Below are 19,927 nucleotides of genomic sequence, written 5' to 3' on the forward strand. Positions count from 1 at the left end.
CAGAGCGAACGATCCTTAGGCCTGAACCAAAGAACCCAATGAACGTAGGATGTGTCTAAATAAAATGAACCCCTGGGAATAAACTGTTAGGGGCTCACAGTGCGGTTAAGAAGGCGCCCTTAATGCGTGCTCTTTTGCCCTCTCAGTTTTGAACCAGGCAACCCAAGAGAAAACGAGTGAATGGGGTAGTTAGAAGGAAAACCTTGGATATAAGCGAGTTGATGTATACCTTGAGACCTAGTGCTGAAATTATGATATTTATCTGGATGGATAATCAATGAAGCGTTGGATTGTGGTAATCGTGAGCATGAGAATAATTGCGAATTTATGATATTTATATGGATGGATGTGAATGACGTGTTGATAGTGCTATTATGTCTGGTAATATGTGGTTATGTGATCCCAAAGCCATGCTAGTATAGTATCGTGATAGTAATGAGAGACACCATTGAATTGCTTGTTTCTAGTCGTAGCAATCGTGATTAGATGCAAGGGGTAGGTCGGGAGGCGAAGGGACATCTATGGGATAGATGTTTACGTAAATACAAAAGTGTGAGATTTAAGTTAGGATGAGTTAGTATCGATAGTATGGTTGTAAGAGCTTGGAACATGGAAAATGAATGATTTAGTGTTGAAATCCGTTTTGTTTGATTTTACTCTGTAATTGGTCTTGCTGTCATTTCCTTCCTGTTAATTTTCTACGGATGAAAATTTTATGAGAAATAGCCTCGTGAGTTAGTGTTCTTTTGGCGTTGGTTTCATGCTTATAGGGTATACGGATTAGGAGTAATAAATGTTTTAGTGGGCTGTGGTTGGGAAGTTCCTGTGCAGTAATGTGTTGACCGACGATTTTGTAAAAATCCTCATTTAATTTGTGTAAATTATTTTTGCATAATTCCAACTCCATCGACTAGAGGTTTCGCATACGTTTTCAAATTGATAAGCCACGAAAATTCTTGATGTCTCTATATTAAAAGGTAAGCTTTGCGAATTGACCCAAGTTTCGGACCAATTGCTGCCACATACTTGTTTGGACCAACTGAGTTGTAAAATTCTTTAAAAATTGAATTCTTGAACTTTCGATCTCATTCTTTTTATCACAAATTATTAACTCTCTGTATGTTATGAAAAGGAATCTAACTCAAGTATTCGTTGGACGGTTATTTATTTGTGATTTTGGAAAGTTACAACGTGAATCATGACCTGTAAAATGTGCGTTCTATGCTAAGTTTTCACACAGTTGTTTGATTAATTCATGAGCCTTAGTAAGGTGAAATTATAATGTTTTATATGATGATAGTAGCACGCGTGTTCAGTAGTCATATATCTTAACAAGTGATAAAATTTAAAACTTAGTTGATAACATTGTTGGCATGATCGCATGAGTAAAATTGGATAGCTTAATTTGATTCTTAATCGAGGGTGAAATGTTTATACGAGTCCAGTTGTTTGCATACCTTGTATACATTTGGCATGATGTAATGACTCTGGGTGTGCATCTTATTTGCATAGTGGTCGGGTATATGTATACATATAAAACTATATTGTCATATATTGGTAAGTTGATAGCGTTAAAAGTTAATTGACTGTTCTAACATACACGCATGAATAATTATAATAATTAGGTCTAAATGTCTACACATGAATGGTAGTAATGGTTATGACTAAATATTACCACATGTAGGATGTCATCTGAGTCCTAAGGTCCTTTATGGGAGTCTGTGTGCCTATAGTAATACCTATTGCTTTCATTGCATTAAATTATTTCGGTTGAACCTAAACTCGTAACATGATAATAAATAAAGTGTTGTTATTTTTGTTATTGGATATGTTCGTTATTACAATGTCGTAAAATACTAAAGTGATTCTTGCCATTGCATGAGTGTGATATAAAGGAAACTGTTTGATATAACACGACAATTGGCATATTTATATTCTCGAGTCGTTACTACCAATTATATTAAAATAAAGATTGTGATGATAACTATGTTGACAATTATAATAGGATAACCTTTTGATGATTCACATGATATGCATTGGTTTTAATGATAGTCGTTATAGTTGCATTTAATTGAGCCTACGAGTGCCTAATTATTTAAGTCGTGCAAATCAGAGAAGTTGTCCAAGTTGCTAATCTTTTACCATAGCTAGAATTCTACAAAGTATATGATGGCGAATGTATGTTTAAACCCTTTATGCGATATCGTTTGTTTTACTGGAAATGAGTTGTACTAAGTTGCTGGACACAGTTGAACGATATGGTTGCTAAAATGTCAAACACATGTGTGATTTGGAATTAATGTTGTCAGGGATCATATGTTGTTACTTTTATCAGCGAGTATGTTTCAGAATTTATATCAAACAAATTGGCTAATTCGTGTTGTATGTCTGATGAGTCAAAAGATTTTGATTACGTGTTATGTTTTCTATGGTTTCAAGGTGTTAAGTAGTGCTTATGTACCGCATGTTTTAATACTCCTAGTGATTTATTAGTGGAAGGGCGGGTCAATTGTCCGTAATTGGTAATGGTTTTGACTTGGGAGAGGAATTTGGTGGAGTCAATGTTAGATTGTATGCTGGTTTACGTGTATTCTTGCGGTTGATATTCCTAAAGTGGTTGTTCCCTGGTAGATAATGCGAACTATGATGATCCTGAGTTGACCAAAACCCTGGTATTACAACAGTTACCCCGAAAACTTGTTATATAGCTTTTGCACACTTAAACCTCGAGGATGAATCCTTTGTCTTAACACCCTTGTGTCTTAATTTGTTAACTTTCCATTTTGTAGGATGGATCCCTACAATGTACACCCGCAAGACTGTTACATGTCACTTGACGATGACTTTAATGAACATTGTGAGAGACTTTGTGCTGCCATGGACATGTATGGCCAAAATGGTCACCCTGAGTATTTAACTAATACTCAGCTAAGAGCGTATACCCTTATCGATTCTATTCCTGACTCTGGCATACTAAAGGACAGCAAACGATTGTATATGAGAGAGCTGACCACCCATTGCATGAGGCTTTTCCGTGACCCCAATTACTGCGGCGGGGCCAAATACCCGCCCGAGCATACCTTTGACTTTATAGCAGGCAACCTGAGACACGAATTTTACGCTAATGTACCTGATGCCGAAAGTACGACTGAACCACCCATGCCAGACTTCGGGGAAGAGGTGAACCAGAAAGGGAATGACATAGAAGTCACCAAGAATAGAGGAAGCGCGACCTAAGGACCGTTAGGTTAGGGCTAGTAACACCATGATCGGTCTGTTATGAAACCGTGTAAACCTTTGGTTCCTTCTTGTTGTTCTTTTAGTTTGAAGTTGTGTTTTAAGTCAAGCATGAGCTAAGTAATAAGTGTTACTTGTTGACAATCAGTTAATTCCATAATAAAACCTTGTTTCCGACTTAATGTTTCTGCGCAATCTCTTGTCATGTGTTCTTTTCTGTTACCTGTTGTTGACAGTGAGTTTGTTGCATAGGAATATGACATTTGAAAAGAGGTTACGAGGACGTAACCATGTTTTTAGTTGGGTAGGATTGTAAAATCTTAATGTTTATGTTCCACTTGTTTATAGATTGTGGTTTTGATCAAGTGGTAGATCGTAGTTTTGACCAAGCTGATGTTTCGTTGCGTGGTACCCACACAAATGAGTCCTCTATGTTGTGTAATTAAACTGCTGCTGTTATGGTGCTCTGATAGTTTGCATGAGTTTATGAGGGGTGATAGGGTTGCATGAAGTAAGTTCCGGGACGTAACTTTCTTTTTAGGAGGGTAGAATGTAACATTCCGTTCCACCTGCTTGAGTTCGTGAATCCTTGTACTAGAAAGTTTGTTTGGTAGTTGAGCGAACTTCGGGACGAAGTTCATTTTAAGGGGGGAAGACTGTAATACCCCGTATTTTATATTGTTTATCGAGTTGAGTAATTGTCTGGTCGTATTGATATCGTAGAATCGAGTTAGGCGTAAGCTTGTCAAGACGGGTTTAACTGAATGAGATCACGTAACTAATTCTTTTACCAACCACGCGGACCCATAACATTTACCCACTTACCCAATCAAGCTTACCCATGACCCATTTACCATCTAACCTAAATTTAACCTAATTTTACCCTAACATTTCTAAACCCTATTCCCTCAACCGTCCACCTCTTTTCAGCGGCCCATAACTCAGCCTTCACGCAAATCGAGAGAGGGAGAGTGAGTGTGAGTGTTGGCGGCGCAGCAGGGAAGATCTAGGGGTGGTTGTCGTCGTCCAGTGGCAACCCTGGTGACGGCTGTGGCGGCAGAAAAGGTAAGAGCACAACCCTTCTCCTCTTTCTGTCGATTTGTTAGCTGTTGTTTCGTGTCTTATAGGGGCGTTTATGGTGGTTGTCGAAGGGGTATATGGGTAGAGTGGTAAGGGACGAGTGAAATGGTGGTGGTTATGGTGGTTTTAGGTGGTGCGAGTGGCGGTGAGAGGTGGCAGCGACAGGGGGTGCAGCAACGGGTTTTACACACGGGTTTCAGGCGGGTTTAGATGGGTAGCTTTGGGGTGGTGCCACCGTCGACTAGGGGGAGGTCGACAAGGCGGTGCTATGGTGTCTGTGTGCGTGGTTTGGCGGTGTGTAGAATGGTGGTTGTTTGGCAGGGGGTAGTTATTGATTGCGGTGGTGGTGAGTCGTGGAAATGGGGTGTTTGGTGAGGCGTGGTGGTGAACCAGGCCAATTGGCGGCACTGGTTTGACTCGCCGGCGGGAGTCGACCCCAGTGGGGGTGGTTGTTGGTGGCTGGGTCGAAGTGGGGGACACGGCTGGTGGTTGTCACGGTGGTTAGGTGGCGTGTGGAGTCGTGAAATGGGCTGGAAACCGTGGTTGGGGCGTGTTATTTAGCGGGTTTGTTTCGTGTCCTTATTATGTGGGTTATCGTATCCTTAATTAATTAATTTGTTTCCGAGTCATTTAAATAATTAAAGTCGGGTTTTGTGTCGGGATTGTTAAAAGAGAAAAGTTTCTATATCGGGAAAGTTTCTATTTTTGGTAAATTTCTATTTTGGGAACGAGAATAGTTAAGTAATCAATTATCATTTATTTACCTTTCAGAGGGCGAATTATTGTGGATTATCACCGAGCTTCCGACTATTTGACTGCAGTTCTGAGGTAGGGAAATACACTTGACTTACCGGTGTTGTTAAATTGTGTTGAGTTGTTGTGTTACATGTGACCGAGCTGTGATCGATGACTTGTGCGTGGTTGTAATTTATGTTATGATTCATACACTGGAGTGTGATTGACTGAACTGTTCGTGTTGATTATGTTATTTCATTATTTTGATAGCTGGCATGATTTCATTCATTGATATACATATCATGTGCATTGATTACTGTTGAGCATTGCATATGCATTGGAGTTGGAGGATGGTGTAGTGGTGACGATGATGAGATATGATGTGATGTTGTGATAAGGCCCAGGCTGGTTTGCAGGACTTGCTCGGTGTCCTCCGTTGAAGCGGGCAGATCGACTACGGTCGATATATATAGTCTACCGGGGATCGGTATGGCTGGGCGTGCCGGGGTTGTGTGTGATGAGTTGAGGTGGAGATGGAAGTGACGGAGTATCATGCATATCATATTTACTGTTTAATTGTTTTCCCTACTCAACCTCGTGGTTGACCCTGTGTATTCGTGAACACCTGTGATGAACCGTTTTATGGGGAGCAGACTTGACGGGTTTATGAGATAGGACGGAGCCTGGATGGGCGCGAGACACGGATCAGATGACCTAGTGGCTAGTTCATCATCTAGAAGACTTCACTTTTTTTTTTTTTACGTCAGTTCTTGTAATTTAATTTAAAAGGAGAATTTGTAATAGTTAAGTTAAAATGTTAAATAAATTGCCTTGGAGTTTAATTTGTTATTCACTACCTCGGGAAACCGAGATGGTAACAGTTCGGTTTATTAGGGAACGTCTTGCCAAAGGCTCCTTCATAAACCGGGGTGTTACAATTTAAGCATGTAAGCCTGATTCCAAGCAGAAAGATCAGTGACCTGGAACCCTCCTTCAAGCCAAGGAGCGCAGATGCTCTTCCAACCTTTGAAAACCATTCTTCTACCTTCTTTATACCCCCAGAAAAACTGCTTACAGAGGGAGGAAATGGTACTATAGATGGATTTAGGTAGAAGAAGACTACCACACCAAAAATTGCCAATGCCAAAAACAATGGAGTTCAGAACCTGAAGTTTACCAGCATAGGAGAGAAAGTTGGTGGTACAGCTATGAAGCTTCTGAATTTTTGAATCAGAGAGTTAAACATAGAGCTGGTTAATCTGGAAGGGTGGATAAGGAGGCCAAGGTACCTAAAAGGGAAAGTCCCCCCAGTGAGACCAATGGCACATAAGATCTGCTGTTTTATTCCATCTTCCACTCCCCCAAAGTAGGCTTCAGATTTATCAAAGTTAACTCTGAGACCAGACCAACTAGAGAAAAGTTGAACCACCTCAGCAGCTTTCTGGACAGAAGGGACATCACCCCTAGTGAAAATCATCAGATTATCAGCAAATATCAAGTGTGTGAGACCCATCTTAGCACACTTGGGTGGAAAGAGACATTAGGATCCCTACACATGACCCTGAGTATACGAGAAAGAATATCCATACACAACACAAAGAGTAAAGGAGAAAAAGGATCTCCCTGCCGAACTCCACTTTTCCCTTTGAAAAAGCCATGATGGGATCCATTCACTTTGAGAGTATACCAAGCACCAGTAACACATCCCATTACCCATTTGATGAAAGGAGGAGGGAAGTTCAGAGCACTAAGCATATTTTGAACAAAAGGCCACTGAATGGAGTCAAAAGCCTTACTAATGTCAACTTTAAGCATACATCTGGGAGTAAGATATTTCCTAGAGTAGCTTTTGATAAGATTTTGAGTGAGCATGACATTACCATGTAAGCTTCTACCAGAGATGAAGGCAGTCTGTTCCTTACCCACAAGCTTGTCCATGACCTTTTGGAGTCTAACAAATGGATTTTACTTATGGTTTTATAAATGATGGAGCAAACAGGAGATGGGTCTAAAGTCCTTGACACTATTAACAATCTTCTTTTTAGGGATGAGAGAGATAAGAGTGACATTAGCTTTTTTTTTAGCTGAAATGTGAGTATATATATTATATCAAAAACAAAATCAGTCCATATACAAGATTTGGGGTTCAAACCCCGGTGTGCTCAAAAAAACCATACGACTAATCAAAACTAACACAACCAGACCTCATTACAAAACAAAGCAACTTAGCCAGCCATTAGTTCTGTGATACAGTCCAGGGCCAGCTTTACTACACCATCTTCTTCCTGCAATATCCTCAATCTGAGCTGCTACAAGTTCAGGTCTCAAAACAGATTGCTGAAGTCTTATAGTGTTTCTCTGGTGCCAGATAGTGTATATATAGATATTGAATAACATAGTCATTGCTTTCCATTGTATAAAATTTCTCCTACCATTTTGAAGCTCAATAAGACTAGGAAATGACCTCCCCAGCCAGACAGCAAGAGCTTCCTTAATTCTGCAGCTGTAGATACAATCATAGAAGAGGTGAGCTATCGTTTCAGGTACCTCCCCACAGAATAAACAAAGATTATCCTCATAGAAACCAAACTGGAATAGCCTGGTTTTAAGATTTAACCCCTCCTGCATTATAAGCCAAGTAATGATTGAGTGTTTGGGTATGTTCCAGCTGTTCCATACCAGAGAGCACCAATCCACCTCAGGTTGGTGAGTACAGAGCCATCTATATCCATTCTTGAGTGTGTAACCTTTCTCATCAGGCAGCCAGCAATTCTCAACAAATCCCTCTTTCAGTTTATCCTTAGTCTTGCATATATTTTTCCAAGTCCAAGGAGAATCTGCAGAGGGAGAGTATGAGTGCCAGTCCTGAGTTTTCAGATAAACATTGTTTATCCACCTTATCCATAACCTGTCAGCTTTGCTATACACCCAATTCACCAATTTCCCTACAGCTGCCCAATTCCAAGTCTCCACTTTCTTAATTCCTAAGCCACCAGCATCCTTGGACATAGTAGCCTTATCCCAAGATACTAATGGGACTCTGTGGTAGTCAGGGCTCCCATCCCAAAGATAATTTCTGCATATTGCTTCTATTCTCTTTGTTCCGGGTGTAATTCCAGAGCAGTTATTTGGTACCACCCGTGCTTGTAGAATGACGTCTTTGATTGAATCCTCCTTTCGGTCTCCTGAAACAATGAACAAACTGAGGGCTCGGCTTTGGACCGAGCGAACTCACTCCGACGCTCAAGTCAGTAAACTTAAAGGGATAAGTTGTTGTTACTTGGCGAAGTATATTTTGTAGAGAGATAAGGAAGATATTACCAGATGAATAGTGATTCTTAGGTTAAATTGTGGATCCTTTCCTCAATGAGAGTTGAGGAGTATTTATAGACTTTCACCTTTTGTCACGTAGTGGCCAAGTGGCCAAGTGGCTAGCAGGTGGAAAGACTGATCTACCCTCGGCCGAGGGACCCATGGCAGGCCGGCGGGCCCTGTTGACTCGCCGCCGAGGGGTCTTGGATATGAGTTCGCGGATATGTGCCCCTACCGCGGCTAGTTGCGTGGCCGAGACCCAATGTGACAGGCCGACAGGCGCGTCGGTTAGGCTGTCCAAGGTGTTGACTTGCTGGGGATATCTTTGACCTTGCTCAATATGTTGACTCGTCCGCGGGTGCAGAATATGCCCCATCAATTTGCCCCCAGCGTAGTCTATGCCATGGTATGGGCTCCGATGTATGTTGAGCGTATATTCTGCGCAAGTAAAAATTTTCTTTCTCGGCCTCTTCTACCTCGGCTTGGTTCTGCTTAGGCCGTACCATATCCCCCCTCCACATGGATGTGTAAAGGGCATCCGATGTGGAAAAGAGAGTGACGTTGGCCGAGACCAGGGTTGAGAGTGCCGGTTGTTTTTGATTGCCCCCGGCCGGTGCTACCTAGCTTGGTTGATCATGTGGCCGGCGGAGGGCAGATACTTAGGAATTTGTTGAGGAAGATGGATAGGCAGAGAGATATGAAGGGGCGTGTTGAAGACGCTTGGTCACTGTTGCATTGATTGACGTTCAACTGTTACAACGATTGACATTCCGTGGTTGCATGTCCGACACGTGTCTGTTCGCTGATTGGCTGACGTTTCATGGGCTGTGCCCTGATTGGTCCTTCTTTATGGGCTTTCCCCTATAAATAGGGCAGTTAGTCCCTGAAATTGGCCACCAATTTCATTTTCTCTAAAATTTTCTTCTCTCTAAACTTTCAAGGGTTTCTTTCTCTTCTAATCTTCGGAGTCGTTACTTCGGCTAGTGCTTTTCTTCAAGGTAAACAAACAAATTTTTCTCAATCTCTTATTTTGTTAAGTAATTGTTGCTACCATGTCTTCCGCGATCTTTGGACCTAGTAACCGTGCGCCGGGGGTTCCCGTCGCGTCTTGATGAGGAGGAGATACTAGACGCCGTCCCGATAAGGTCTGGGGGCCCTAGGTCTCCTTCTCCCGAAGTCGATCCAAAAGCTTTGGAGGATTGGGAGGATGATGATGATGTTGATGATGACGGTGATAATGACGGTGATGATCTTTGAAAGGGCTCATTCTAATGAGGGGAGGCGACGTCATGGATCACGGCGAGGCCTGCATGTTGGTCTTGATCGTGCCTGGACCAATAAATTCGCCGATTGTTCGGTGGAACTCTTTTCGAGGGTCATTTCTCCTTCGGTGAGGGGTACAAAATTGTTATCCCCGAGGAGGGACAGGCGGTCGATTGCCCTCCCGGGTTATATCGGCGTATATATCGGGCACACTGGAGTATGGGCTCCGGTTTCCTTTGAATGAATACGTCACGGCCATCATCACAGCCTATGAACGTCGCCGTGGCTCAACCGCATCCGTTGGCCATTAGGACGATAGTTGGCTTCGTGTGGCTCTGTCTCTTTAAGGGGAGGTCCCTACGATTAACTTATTCCGCCGGCTTCATCATCTTTGGCCATCGACCCCCGGTAAAGTGGGGTGGTACGGCGTGCGAGATGGAGTGGGCTACATCTCCATTGATAAGCTTTCTTCCCGCAAGGACCTGGAAGGGGCGGTGGGTGTATGTCGAAGTGCCGGATGACTATCCGCTGCCCCGGTCCTTCCAAAGACCAAGTTAATTTGCGGTGCGAGAGCAAGGCAGAGCGTGACAAATGGGTAACCCGGAGTAAGCTTAAGATGGACGCTTCGAAGGTCTATCTTAATGCGGATGAGAAGCGGGTGATGCAGCTGTTTGATGCTGAGAAGGGATGGGTGCCCCCGACTCAGATTATTCTTCAGGATGAGCTGCTTTGCCGCGTCGGCCTCATACCGGCCCTCAACCAGGGTGAGTAGGGTCGGTGTGAGGCCCATCTTTGCCTGTTATGCTCCTGTTTTTAGAGCTTTGTTTTACTTCTTACATGTAACTCTTGTCTCGTTTCTTGCAGACCGATTTGGCCAGGATCTGTCTGAGAGGACCTTGAAGAGGTTAGGGCTTGATAAGGACGGGAAGGTCGTTCAGCGGCATCCTCAGGCTGACGCGCGTGATCATAGGCGGCTCCCAACGAACTCATGGACAAGCGGTGAAGGCACCGGATCCCAGCGATGGCTCAAGCACGGGTTCTCGGAGGCGTGCCGAAGAGAAAACCAAAGGCAGCGTCCAGGTCGGCGACGGCGTCAATCCCAACTCCCTCTTCAACCCCAACGGTCCAGAAGGAGCATGTGGAGGTCGTCGATATCACCGAGGAGGTGGTGACCGTTGCGAAGGGCCCACCTCCTCCAAAGAAGAGAAAAGAGCCACCGCCGGCTTCTACGTTTGGGAAAAGAATGATTCGCCCGGTCCTTTATCTAAGAAGGTCCAGACTGGTACGGACCTAACCTGTGGTTCAGACTTAGCTGGTTCATTATGCATTCCCGATGACAGACTCTCTGATGTGTCAATGAATGTTGACATGGATGCGCTGTATGAATTTTTTGTAGATCCGCCGTCGGCAGCCGCCGTTCTCACTGAGCGGCAATTAGAGAAGCAGCCTGAGAAGGCGGGTGATAGAAATGTCACCGTTGACTCCTTACTCCGAAGGTTCCCCCGCCGAGCTTGTGGCGGAGGGTACGAGAATATACAAGAGGCTGGCGAAGTGGACTCAACTAGCCGGCTCCCACATTATGGAGCAAGAAAAGGTCATGGCCCAAGTCGGGCCATTGATCGAACGGCTTAAGCTTGATCTTTCCGCTGCAAAGGGGGAAGTCGGGAAGGCTAAGTGGACCTCCTTGCCGCACGAAAGCGTGAGGAGGAAGCGAGAAGCCGCTATTGGCCGAGAGGGCCAAAGTTGAAGTCGCCGATGCCACCGCCGCCAAGTCGCCGGAGGAGCGGGACAGTATAAAGGGCGATTCGACGCCGTTGTTGCCAAGAGGGAAGAATGGAAGGAGCTGTATTTGAATCAGTGGGAGGCACATAGGGGCACAAGGGCTATCCTTGCCCAAAGGGAGAAAGATATTGAGATGCTTCAAACTGAGATCATCCCTAACATGTGCGCCCAATTTCGGGACCAGGCCGAGGAAGCGACCAGGGAGGCAATCAAGAAGCTCATTCCTGAAGGCTCCTTCCCGTGGCAAGAATTTGACCAGCTTCTGGATGAGATGGCCGATGCTGCGGAAAAAGCGGCTGCGGAGAAGGCGGAGGAGGCGAAGGCGGCTCAGATAGCTGAGGCCAAGGCGGCCTACGATGCAAAGGTGAAGGAGGCCAGAGAGGAGGCTGAGAGGCTAAAGGCACGTGAAAATGACGAGCCTTCCTCTGGGCCGGCCACCGAAGATGATGCTGCTGCTGATGATGCTGTTGCTGCTGATGGAGGGCAGCAACAAGCATAGGGAGACGGGCGGTCGTCACTTGACTCACCCGGCATCTCGGATAGCTGTAGCTGTTCGGGGGACAACTATTGAGCCTTTCCTCCCTGCCATCTTTTGGCGCTTTAAATGATATGTCTGTAACCTTTTGCTTTTCTTTTCCTTGTTTTTGTAAAACTTTGGTAGGTTGCATTTTGGCTTATCCCTATGGGGACGGCCGTCGTCTGTATTCTCCTCACTTGTAACCTGTTATCATTTTTAATAAGAGTTTGCTTATTTTGCCTCTGGCTTGGCCGAGGTCTTTTCTTGTCTTCTTGCGTTATTAGTTGAGAGCTTTTTTTTTCATTTTTACCTTCGGCTTGGCCGAGGCAGCTAGAATGCGCATCTCAACTGTGTTTAACGTCTTTTTCTTGAACATGTTAGCATGTTGGTCGCTTCCTCTTTCACTCTCGGTCTAGCCGAGGCGTCGGAATTGCGCTTCCCAACCGCCGTTGTGAACATGTTAGCGTATCGACCGTTGTGTCCTCTGCCAGGCCTTCGGTTGGCCGAGGCGACTAGAGGTTATGGCGCGACAGCGTATGTTAACGTATCGACCGTTGTGTCCCCTGCCAGGCCTTCGGTGGGCCGAGGCGACTAGGGGTTACGGCGCGACATCGTATGTTAGCGTATCGACCGTTGTGTCCCCTGCCAGGCCTTCGGTGGGCCGAGGCGACTAGGGGTTACGGCGCGACAGCGTATGTTAGCGTATCGATCGTTGTGTCCCCTGCCAGGCCTTCAGTGGGCCGAGGCGACTAGGGGTTACGGCGCGACAGCGTTCGTATCTGTCAACTGCGCTGGTAGTGACCGCCGTGGCGTCTACTTCCTGGTAGTGACTGCCGTGGCGTCTACTTCTTGGTAGTGACTATGGGGGGAAAATGAACACTGATGGAAAACTTGGACGATTCTTCATTAGATATGAACATGCGTCGGGGTGCCCATAGTTGTCTTGGGCACCTCTGCCGCTATACAAAGTATTTCCTGAGATTGTCAGTGTTCCAATGGCTCATCAAAGGCACACCCTCCATGTCTGTCAGCCGGTATGTACCCGGCCTCATTTCTTCAACCACTTTGTAGGGACCTTCTCAGTTAGCCGTCAGTTTACCATGAATGTTCCCTTTGTTGGTGGCGGCTGACTTTCTTAGGACTAGATCTCCTACTTTTAGGTCCCTTTTGTGGACTCTTCGGTTGTATGCTCTTCTCATTCGGTTTTGGTATACTGCCAAGTTGAGGCGTGCTGTATCTCGGCTTTCCTCGACCAGGTCTAGGGAGGCTCTTAGACCTTCCTCATTTTCAACCGGGTTAAAAGTGGCCGTTCTGAATGTCGGCACCGTTGCCTCAATTGCGGGATCGCCGGATCCGTAGACTAAGTGGAATGGATGTACCCGTTGCTTCTTTCTCCGTGGTCCGGAGGGACCACGGGACGCCGGTAGTTCATCGGCCCATCTTCCCTTTAGGTCTTCAAATGTCTTCTTCAAACCGTTGAGGATTGTTTTATTGGCTGCCTCCGCCTGTCCGTTCCTCTGTGGGTGGCAGACGGAGGAGTATGCAAATTTGATACCAAGTTCTTCCAACCAGCTCATTATTGTGTCACTCCAAAACTCTCGGCCGTGGTCAAATACCATGACTTGGGGTAACCCAAAACGAGTTATGACATTTTCCCAGATTACCTTTCTTACGGCTGATGTCGTCTTCGCTGGTACTGCTACAGCTTCAACCCATTTGGTGAAGTAGTCAACGGCGACGATCAAGTACTTTCTTCCACCGGATGCCGTTGGAAATGGCCCTAGTAGATCCATCCCCCACTGTGCAAAAGGAAGGGGATTAAGTACGATGCCGCAGGTCTCGGGAAGGTGCATGTATCACCGGAGCATGCATTTGTGAGTTGTTGCACTTTTTGGTTTTGGCTCGGAATCTTCAAGCATGGTGGGCCAGAAGTAGCCGGCTCGGAGAGCTTTGTGGGCTAGTGTTCTTGCCCCCATGTGATGGCCACAGATGCCTTCGTGAATTTCACAAGATAGCTCCCCGTCTACCGGGCCGACACATTTCAAGAGTGGCCTTATCACGGACCTCCTGTATAATTCTCCTTCAAACACCAAGTACCTTGCTGCGATCCTCTTTATCTTCTGTGAGAGACCGCGGTCCTCCGGTAATTCGTTCATCAGTTTGTACTTCATTATCGGAGTCATCCACGTCGTCTCGGCCTCTATGTCGCCCACCATGCCGACGGTCTCAGTAATACTTTTGGCATTCCTGGTGTCCACCAAAGACGGTTCGACCGACATTCTTGATGGTTGAACGGCAAGCTTTGAGAGAGCGTCGGCTCGGTTGTTCTCGACACTGGGAATGCATTGTATCTGAAAAGATTTCAATTTTGAAGTGTCATCTTTTACCCTTTCCAGGTATCTTACCATCCCGTCGTCTCGAGTCTCGTACTCTCCTCTGATTTGATTAGCCACTAAAAGTGAATCTGTCTTTAAAATGATGTGCTCGCCCGGCGGCCCTAGCTAGCTCGACTCGGTTATCACCGCCTCGTATTCGATTCGTTGTTTGAGGCCGAGAAGGTAAATTTCAAGGCGTACTCAAACTCGTCCCCGTTTGGGCTGATGATAAGGATGCGGCTCCCCGAGCCGTTGTTCGCCGTGGAGGATCCGTCGGTGTATACTTCCCATACTCCGGGGTTTGATTCTTCTTGGTAAGTGCACTCGGCAAGGAAGTCCGCAAGTGCTCGCCCCTTTATTGAGGGCCTCGGCTTGTATTGAATGCCGGCCGGATAGCTCTCCGCCCATTTGATGAGCCTGCCGGATTGCTCAGATTTTTCCAATGCTTTCTCCAATGGTTGGTCTGTTAAGACCGTCACGGGATGTGCGTCGAAGTAGGGTTTCAGTTTCCTTGCGGCGACGACGACGGCAAAGGCTGCTTTTTCAATCAGCGGGTAATTTCTCTCGGCGGGCAATAACGTATGGCTGACAAAGTAGATTGGGTGTTGCTGTTTGTCTTCTTCTCTAACGATCACGGCACTGACCGTGGCCGAGGTAACTGCTATGTACAGATATAGCGTCTCACCCAGCATCGGCCTGGACAGGGTTGGGGGAGTCTGAAGATGAGCTTTCAGTTGCTTGAAAGCTGTGCTCTGTTCCTCCCCCCAGCTGAAGTCCTTATTCCCCTTCAACACTGATACGTGCATTTTATATAGTCTTTTTAGTCTATTCTTGCACGCATCTTTATGCTATTTTAGTAGTTATTTGCTACGAATATGCCCCGAATTGCATACTTTGGAAGTTCTTGTATTAATTGCAGGAATGAGCTTAGAGATGCGGAATCAAGCCTAAAACATGTCCCTACGCATGCATCTAGGAGATGAGTTGAGTCGGAGCTTGGAAAGTGCTATTTTGAGATGCGCATTGGAGTAAGGAAGTTAGGCGAGCCAAGAGAGTGCTTCAATTTGCTAGTTCCTGCTTGTAAGAGCCATATCTCGAGTTCTACAACAGTTATTAAGGTGATTCTAGTTGGAGGTGAAAGCTTATCCTATTAGCTTTCAAACGCCACCAACCACGCCCTATTTGTCCAAGTAACGAAGGAATAGCAGCCGTTTGAAGTTCAGTGCGCGAAGCAGGAATTACGCGCTGAGAAGTGCTCGATCGAGAACTATTTCTATTCGATCGAGAGCCCATTTGCTCGATCGAAAGCCACTTCTTCTCGATCGAGTGGTTTAGGATGAATAAGTACTCGATCGAATATTTTTCCTTTCGATCGACCCGTTCCTTTTATGCCTTTGCTCGATCGAGTGATTTAGTTACTCGATCGAGTGGATTTTGCTGACGGGCTGGGCTTCTTAGTTAATTTCCGTCATTAGGTTTAATTAAACTCCTAATTTCTTATAAATAGGAGTTAGGTCGTCAGTTAATGGAGGCTTTTTATCCGGGAGGACTCCCTCTTCTCCTCTCTTCTCCCTTTCTCTCGACACTTAATACATATACACTGTTACTTCTGTTCTTGCTTATTTCCGGATCATTTATTTACAGTAATTTCTCTCCCTTCTTCTCTTTAATTACTTAATGTTTATTATTGTTCTTCTTTTATTTCTTACTTCCCCTTTAATTATGCGTAGCTAAATCCCGTAGTATGTTAGGATTAAGGAAGCCGTGGTAGCAATGTTTTAATTGACTTATATAGATTAGTCTTGCGATAGGAATTGTATTAGGCAATTTAATTGTTATCCGGTCGAATGAATGCATGCAGGAGACCATAAATTTAGTTAACCCCGACCTAGATCGAAAGATTGGAAGGGAAGGCTTGCTTAATTACAATAGGGTATTGCAGTGAGGGCGAAAGTTAAGCTGTTCACGCTCTAGGGCGGTTTAAGGACCGAAAGGTGACGACCATAGCTCTTCTTATCAATAGTCTAATCGCCTTAGTATTCCCGATAGTATAAGATCTGATAGCTGCCACGGTGGACCGACTCCTAGCATACTTCCCTTATCTACTATTAATTTCTCTTGCTTTTATTTCTTTTTTGCCTTAGCCTCATTAGTATAGTCAAAACAACCAAAACCCCCAATTGTGACATTAGACAGATAAATAGACAAATAGATAGTAAACCGCCTCCCTGTGGAGATCGACCCTACTTACCGCTGACTTCTGTTAGTTGTACTTAGGTATTTTATTTTTGGTACGAAACGACAGTATCAAATTTTGGCGCCGTTGCGGGAGGCAATCTATTTATTTATTTGTTTAATTTTATTGTTTTTTTAGCCTCAAGGGATTTTTCCCTTGAGGCCGTTTAAATCTTTTTCCTTGAGTGCTGTTTTGATAGGCCTTACAGGTACTACCTAGACAGTTCTAGGTGAAAGACAGTCAAAGGGAAGGCTTGAGTACCTTTGACCCATCACCGATGTCCCATTATATGGAACAACCGGTGATCTGCTACGGGAGATGTGGTTCTGCTGAGCACAATGCAGCTGTAGTTGTGCCGCCACATCTACCCTATCAATGGCCGCCGCAACAAGATCCCCCTGATATACAAGAAGAAGACATTGCGGAGCTGAAATCCTTGATGGAGACTCTTGCATTCCAAGCACAAGAATATGTCTCGCGAGTTGATAAGCTCGAGTCAGTAGTTGCTCGGCCTAGCGGTGAGATGGAAGAAGAAGAGATCGCGGAGTGACATATTCAATGGTAACGCTTGTATCACAAATGCAAGAGAGTAATAAAAATATGGACGCTCGATTCCATGAGCTTGAATCAGTAGTTGCTCGAGATAGCGGTGAGATGCAAGAAGAAGAAGTATACCTTCCGAGAGCGGTTCTTCCCCTGAGGATACCGTGTTACCCAATGCTGAGGAAGACTTCTATGACTCGGATGACGAGTTTCTATCATATTTCACTGCCCCACACGAGGATTTCAACGCTGTACAGGAGGAATCACCCGATCGAGTGACAATTATTGGTCGATCGAGTGATTTTCCTGGAGAACGTGCTCGATCGAGTGAACATTCTACTCGATCGAGTGGAAATCAGGAGGAGACTGCTCGATCGAATGAAGATTCTACTCGATCGAGTAGTTTGGCCATTGGGAGCTTTGGTTCGTCATTTGGGTTTGATTTTGATGACGATTTCGATGACGATAATGGATACGGTGAATCTTCCCTATTCAAAGCCGAGTTGGATGCACTTGAGGCTGCGATTTACGGGACGAATTCCACTAAGAAGGGTGTCAAAGAGGCAAATTTGAGTCGGTAATTGCTCCAAGCACGGAAGAGGTAATATCTTCCTTTGTCGATGATTCCGTCATTGAGAGTGACCGACACGAGGTAGTAAACGATAATTTATTTATTGTTTGTTTTAATAGTAAATTGCCTCGATTGACTTTTTTCTGCGCATCCCAATGCTTTACCCCTTCCCAGTAGGTCGTATAATTTGACAATTTTTCACCATCCTTATCATTTTAATTTCGTTAATCTGAAATGGAGCCCTACTTTATTGACAATTGCTCCCGCGTTCCTATATTTTGTGGATAAATTTAGGAGCGCACATAGGAAATTTGTTAGACTTAAATGTTTACATATTTTTATTTCCTACTTCTCTGTTCCACTTTGGTGCTACTTACTCTTTTGTGTAGCACATGCGCAGCTATTTGACAGGTTGCTGCGCGCTTTGAGCTGTTTTGATTGTATTTAATTAGAGAGGCTCGAAGAAAAAGAGGGTCGAGCTGGGACCTGACTGAAGCTAGCGCTACCCGGGAGGCAACCCGGCGATTTTATTTTTGCATTTTAATTCATTTCAGTTGTAATAAATGGTTTTTATACCATAGACTATCTCAAAGATGCTTGTTTTTGTCGATTCGGGCTGTTTTTCATTGCATTTTGCAGGAATACGCTGAGGATCACTCGATCGAGTACTTGTTGTACTCGATCGAGCACTTTTGCTGCCAAATCCATTCGATCGAGCATTTCTTCTACTCGATCGACCACCTGCAAAAGGAGAACTGCTCGATCGACCACAACACCATTCGATCGAGCAGTTTTGAATGCCCATTTCACTCGATCGACTACTGTTCAACTGCCATCGAGTGTTTTTGACTTGGATTAGCTTACTGAGACGGTTTTCCGGGCCTTTAGCAACCCCCCATGTTCATGGTCGGTTTGGGGAGGTCCCTTTCTTCGCGTATCTTGTAAGTTTTCCGTATTTACTCTCTTTCTCCTTCAGTTTGCATTTCCTTTCCATGTTTTGGTACAATGTGGGCATTGTACGGTTTGGTTTGGGGAGGTTATGCATCCATATCCGCGTCTGCATATTGTTTTTATTGCATTTCTGTTTTCACATTTATTGCACTTCCGTATTGCATTGTTGTTAATTTCTATAAAAATTCAAAATTAAAAAAAAAAAAAAAAAAAAAAAAAATTAAAATTTCCAATTTCACGTTTATTTTAGCATGTAGGTTGAGTCGGAACGGTAGATTTCCATGATGATAATGCACTTTAACTTGTCTTTCTTACTTGAGCCTTGCACTTCCGTTGATAGTTTTTAGCTTTGTCATACGCATAATCTACGAATTTCTGTTCAAATATAAGCTGACCGTGTAGACTTGACCTGATAAATTGGCAAACTACTTAAAAATTCTGAGATTTAGAGCCCATAACTGGTGACATTCATGACCAGTTCATTAGGAATTTTGAGTAGTACTCCTTGCATAGCATGTTCGTCTCTTTTGCACATTTATGACATTCAATTTCTCGTCAAAATGCACATATTCGGGTTCGTGGTTGGTGTCATATGCAGGGAGGGCCTTGCAAATTTCCCTTTCCTTATATTTTTTCACCCATTTAGCTCCACATTAGCCAAATTTGCCTTTTGACCCATTAGCTACATCCCAAACTAAGCCTGCCTAGTCAAGCTAGTTAGAATGTTCTTTTGTGGTATGAGTTTTCGTCTGCAGTTTGGCCGTATCTCTTTTGTATGGAGTTGTTGGAAAATAAAGGAAGGAGGAAAAAAAAAAAGAATTGAAAAAAAAAAAAGATGATACGTGAAAAGAAGAAAAAAAGAAAAAAAAGAAAAAAAAAACATGATGAAAAAATGAAAAAATCAAAGAATCACGTGTACAGTGATGAGAAACCAGGATGAAAAGTTGAAGAATTGAGCTGGTTTGCTTTTTGAGTCCGTATGTGTTCACTTTTATATTGTGACGGTCTCACTCCTCCGTTTTATTCATAACATTTTGAGGAGATTGTGTATTGGGTAGTGAGTTTTGTGCCAAAGAAGGGCACTTGTGCTTGTTTTTCAGTCAGTTGAGATTGGGACGGTCTTATATGGTCCTGTTTAGGAACTAGCTTGACGCTTTACCTTCACATTTCCATAATTTGTTTTGCCTTTTCTCACCTGAACCTCACCTTCCCATATCATTTGTAAGCCCTCGGCTGTGACGGACATTATTGGTTGGAGTATGTGCATTAGTACTTGAATTGTCTTTCATTTTTATTGCATGCATGCTATGTAGGTCGCAGTTAGG

The 19,927-nt window shown here is 44.4% G+C and overlaps 2 protein-coding genes across 2 annotated transcripts; both read right to left on the reverse strand.

Moving 5' to 3' along the window:
- Window positions 1-5,984: 5,984 nt before the first annotated feature.
- LOC141613940 (uncharacterized) lies at window positions 5,985-6,990 on the reverse strand. The gene is made up of 3 exons (XM_074432682.1): window positions 6,740-6,990; window positions 6,230-6,515; window positions 5,985-6,119 (listed from the first exon to the last, which is right to left on the reverse strand). The coding sequence occupies exons 1-3, from the start codon at window positions 6,988-6,990 to the stop codon at window positions 5,985-5,987; spliced, it is 672 nt and encodes a 223-aa protein (XP_074288783.1).
- A 270-nt stretch (window positions 6,991-7,260) lies between these two features.
- On the reverse strand, window positions 7,261-8,061 carry LOC141613941 (uncharacterized). Its single transcript, XM_074432683.1, has one exon. The coding sequence runs from the start codon at window positions 8,059-8,061 to the stop codon at window positions 7,261-7,263; it is 801 nt and encodes a 266-aa protein (XP_074288784.1).
- Between the last annotated feature and the right edge of the window lie 11,866 nt (window positions 8,062-19,927).

Source organism: Silene latifolia, chromosome 11 (genome assembly GCF_048544455.1).
Source record: "Silene latifolia isolate original U9 population chromosome 11, ASM4854445v1, whole genome shotgun sequence".
NCBI lineage: Eukaryota > Viridiplantae > Streptophyta > Magnoliopsida > Caryophyllales > Caryophyllaceae > Silene > Silene latifolia.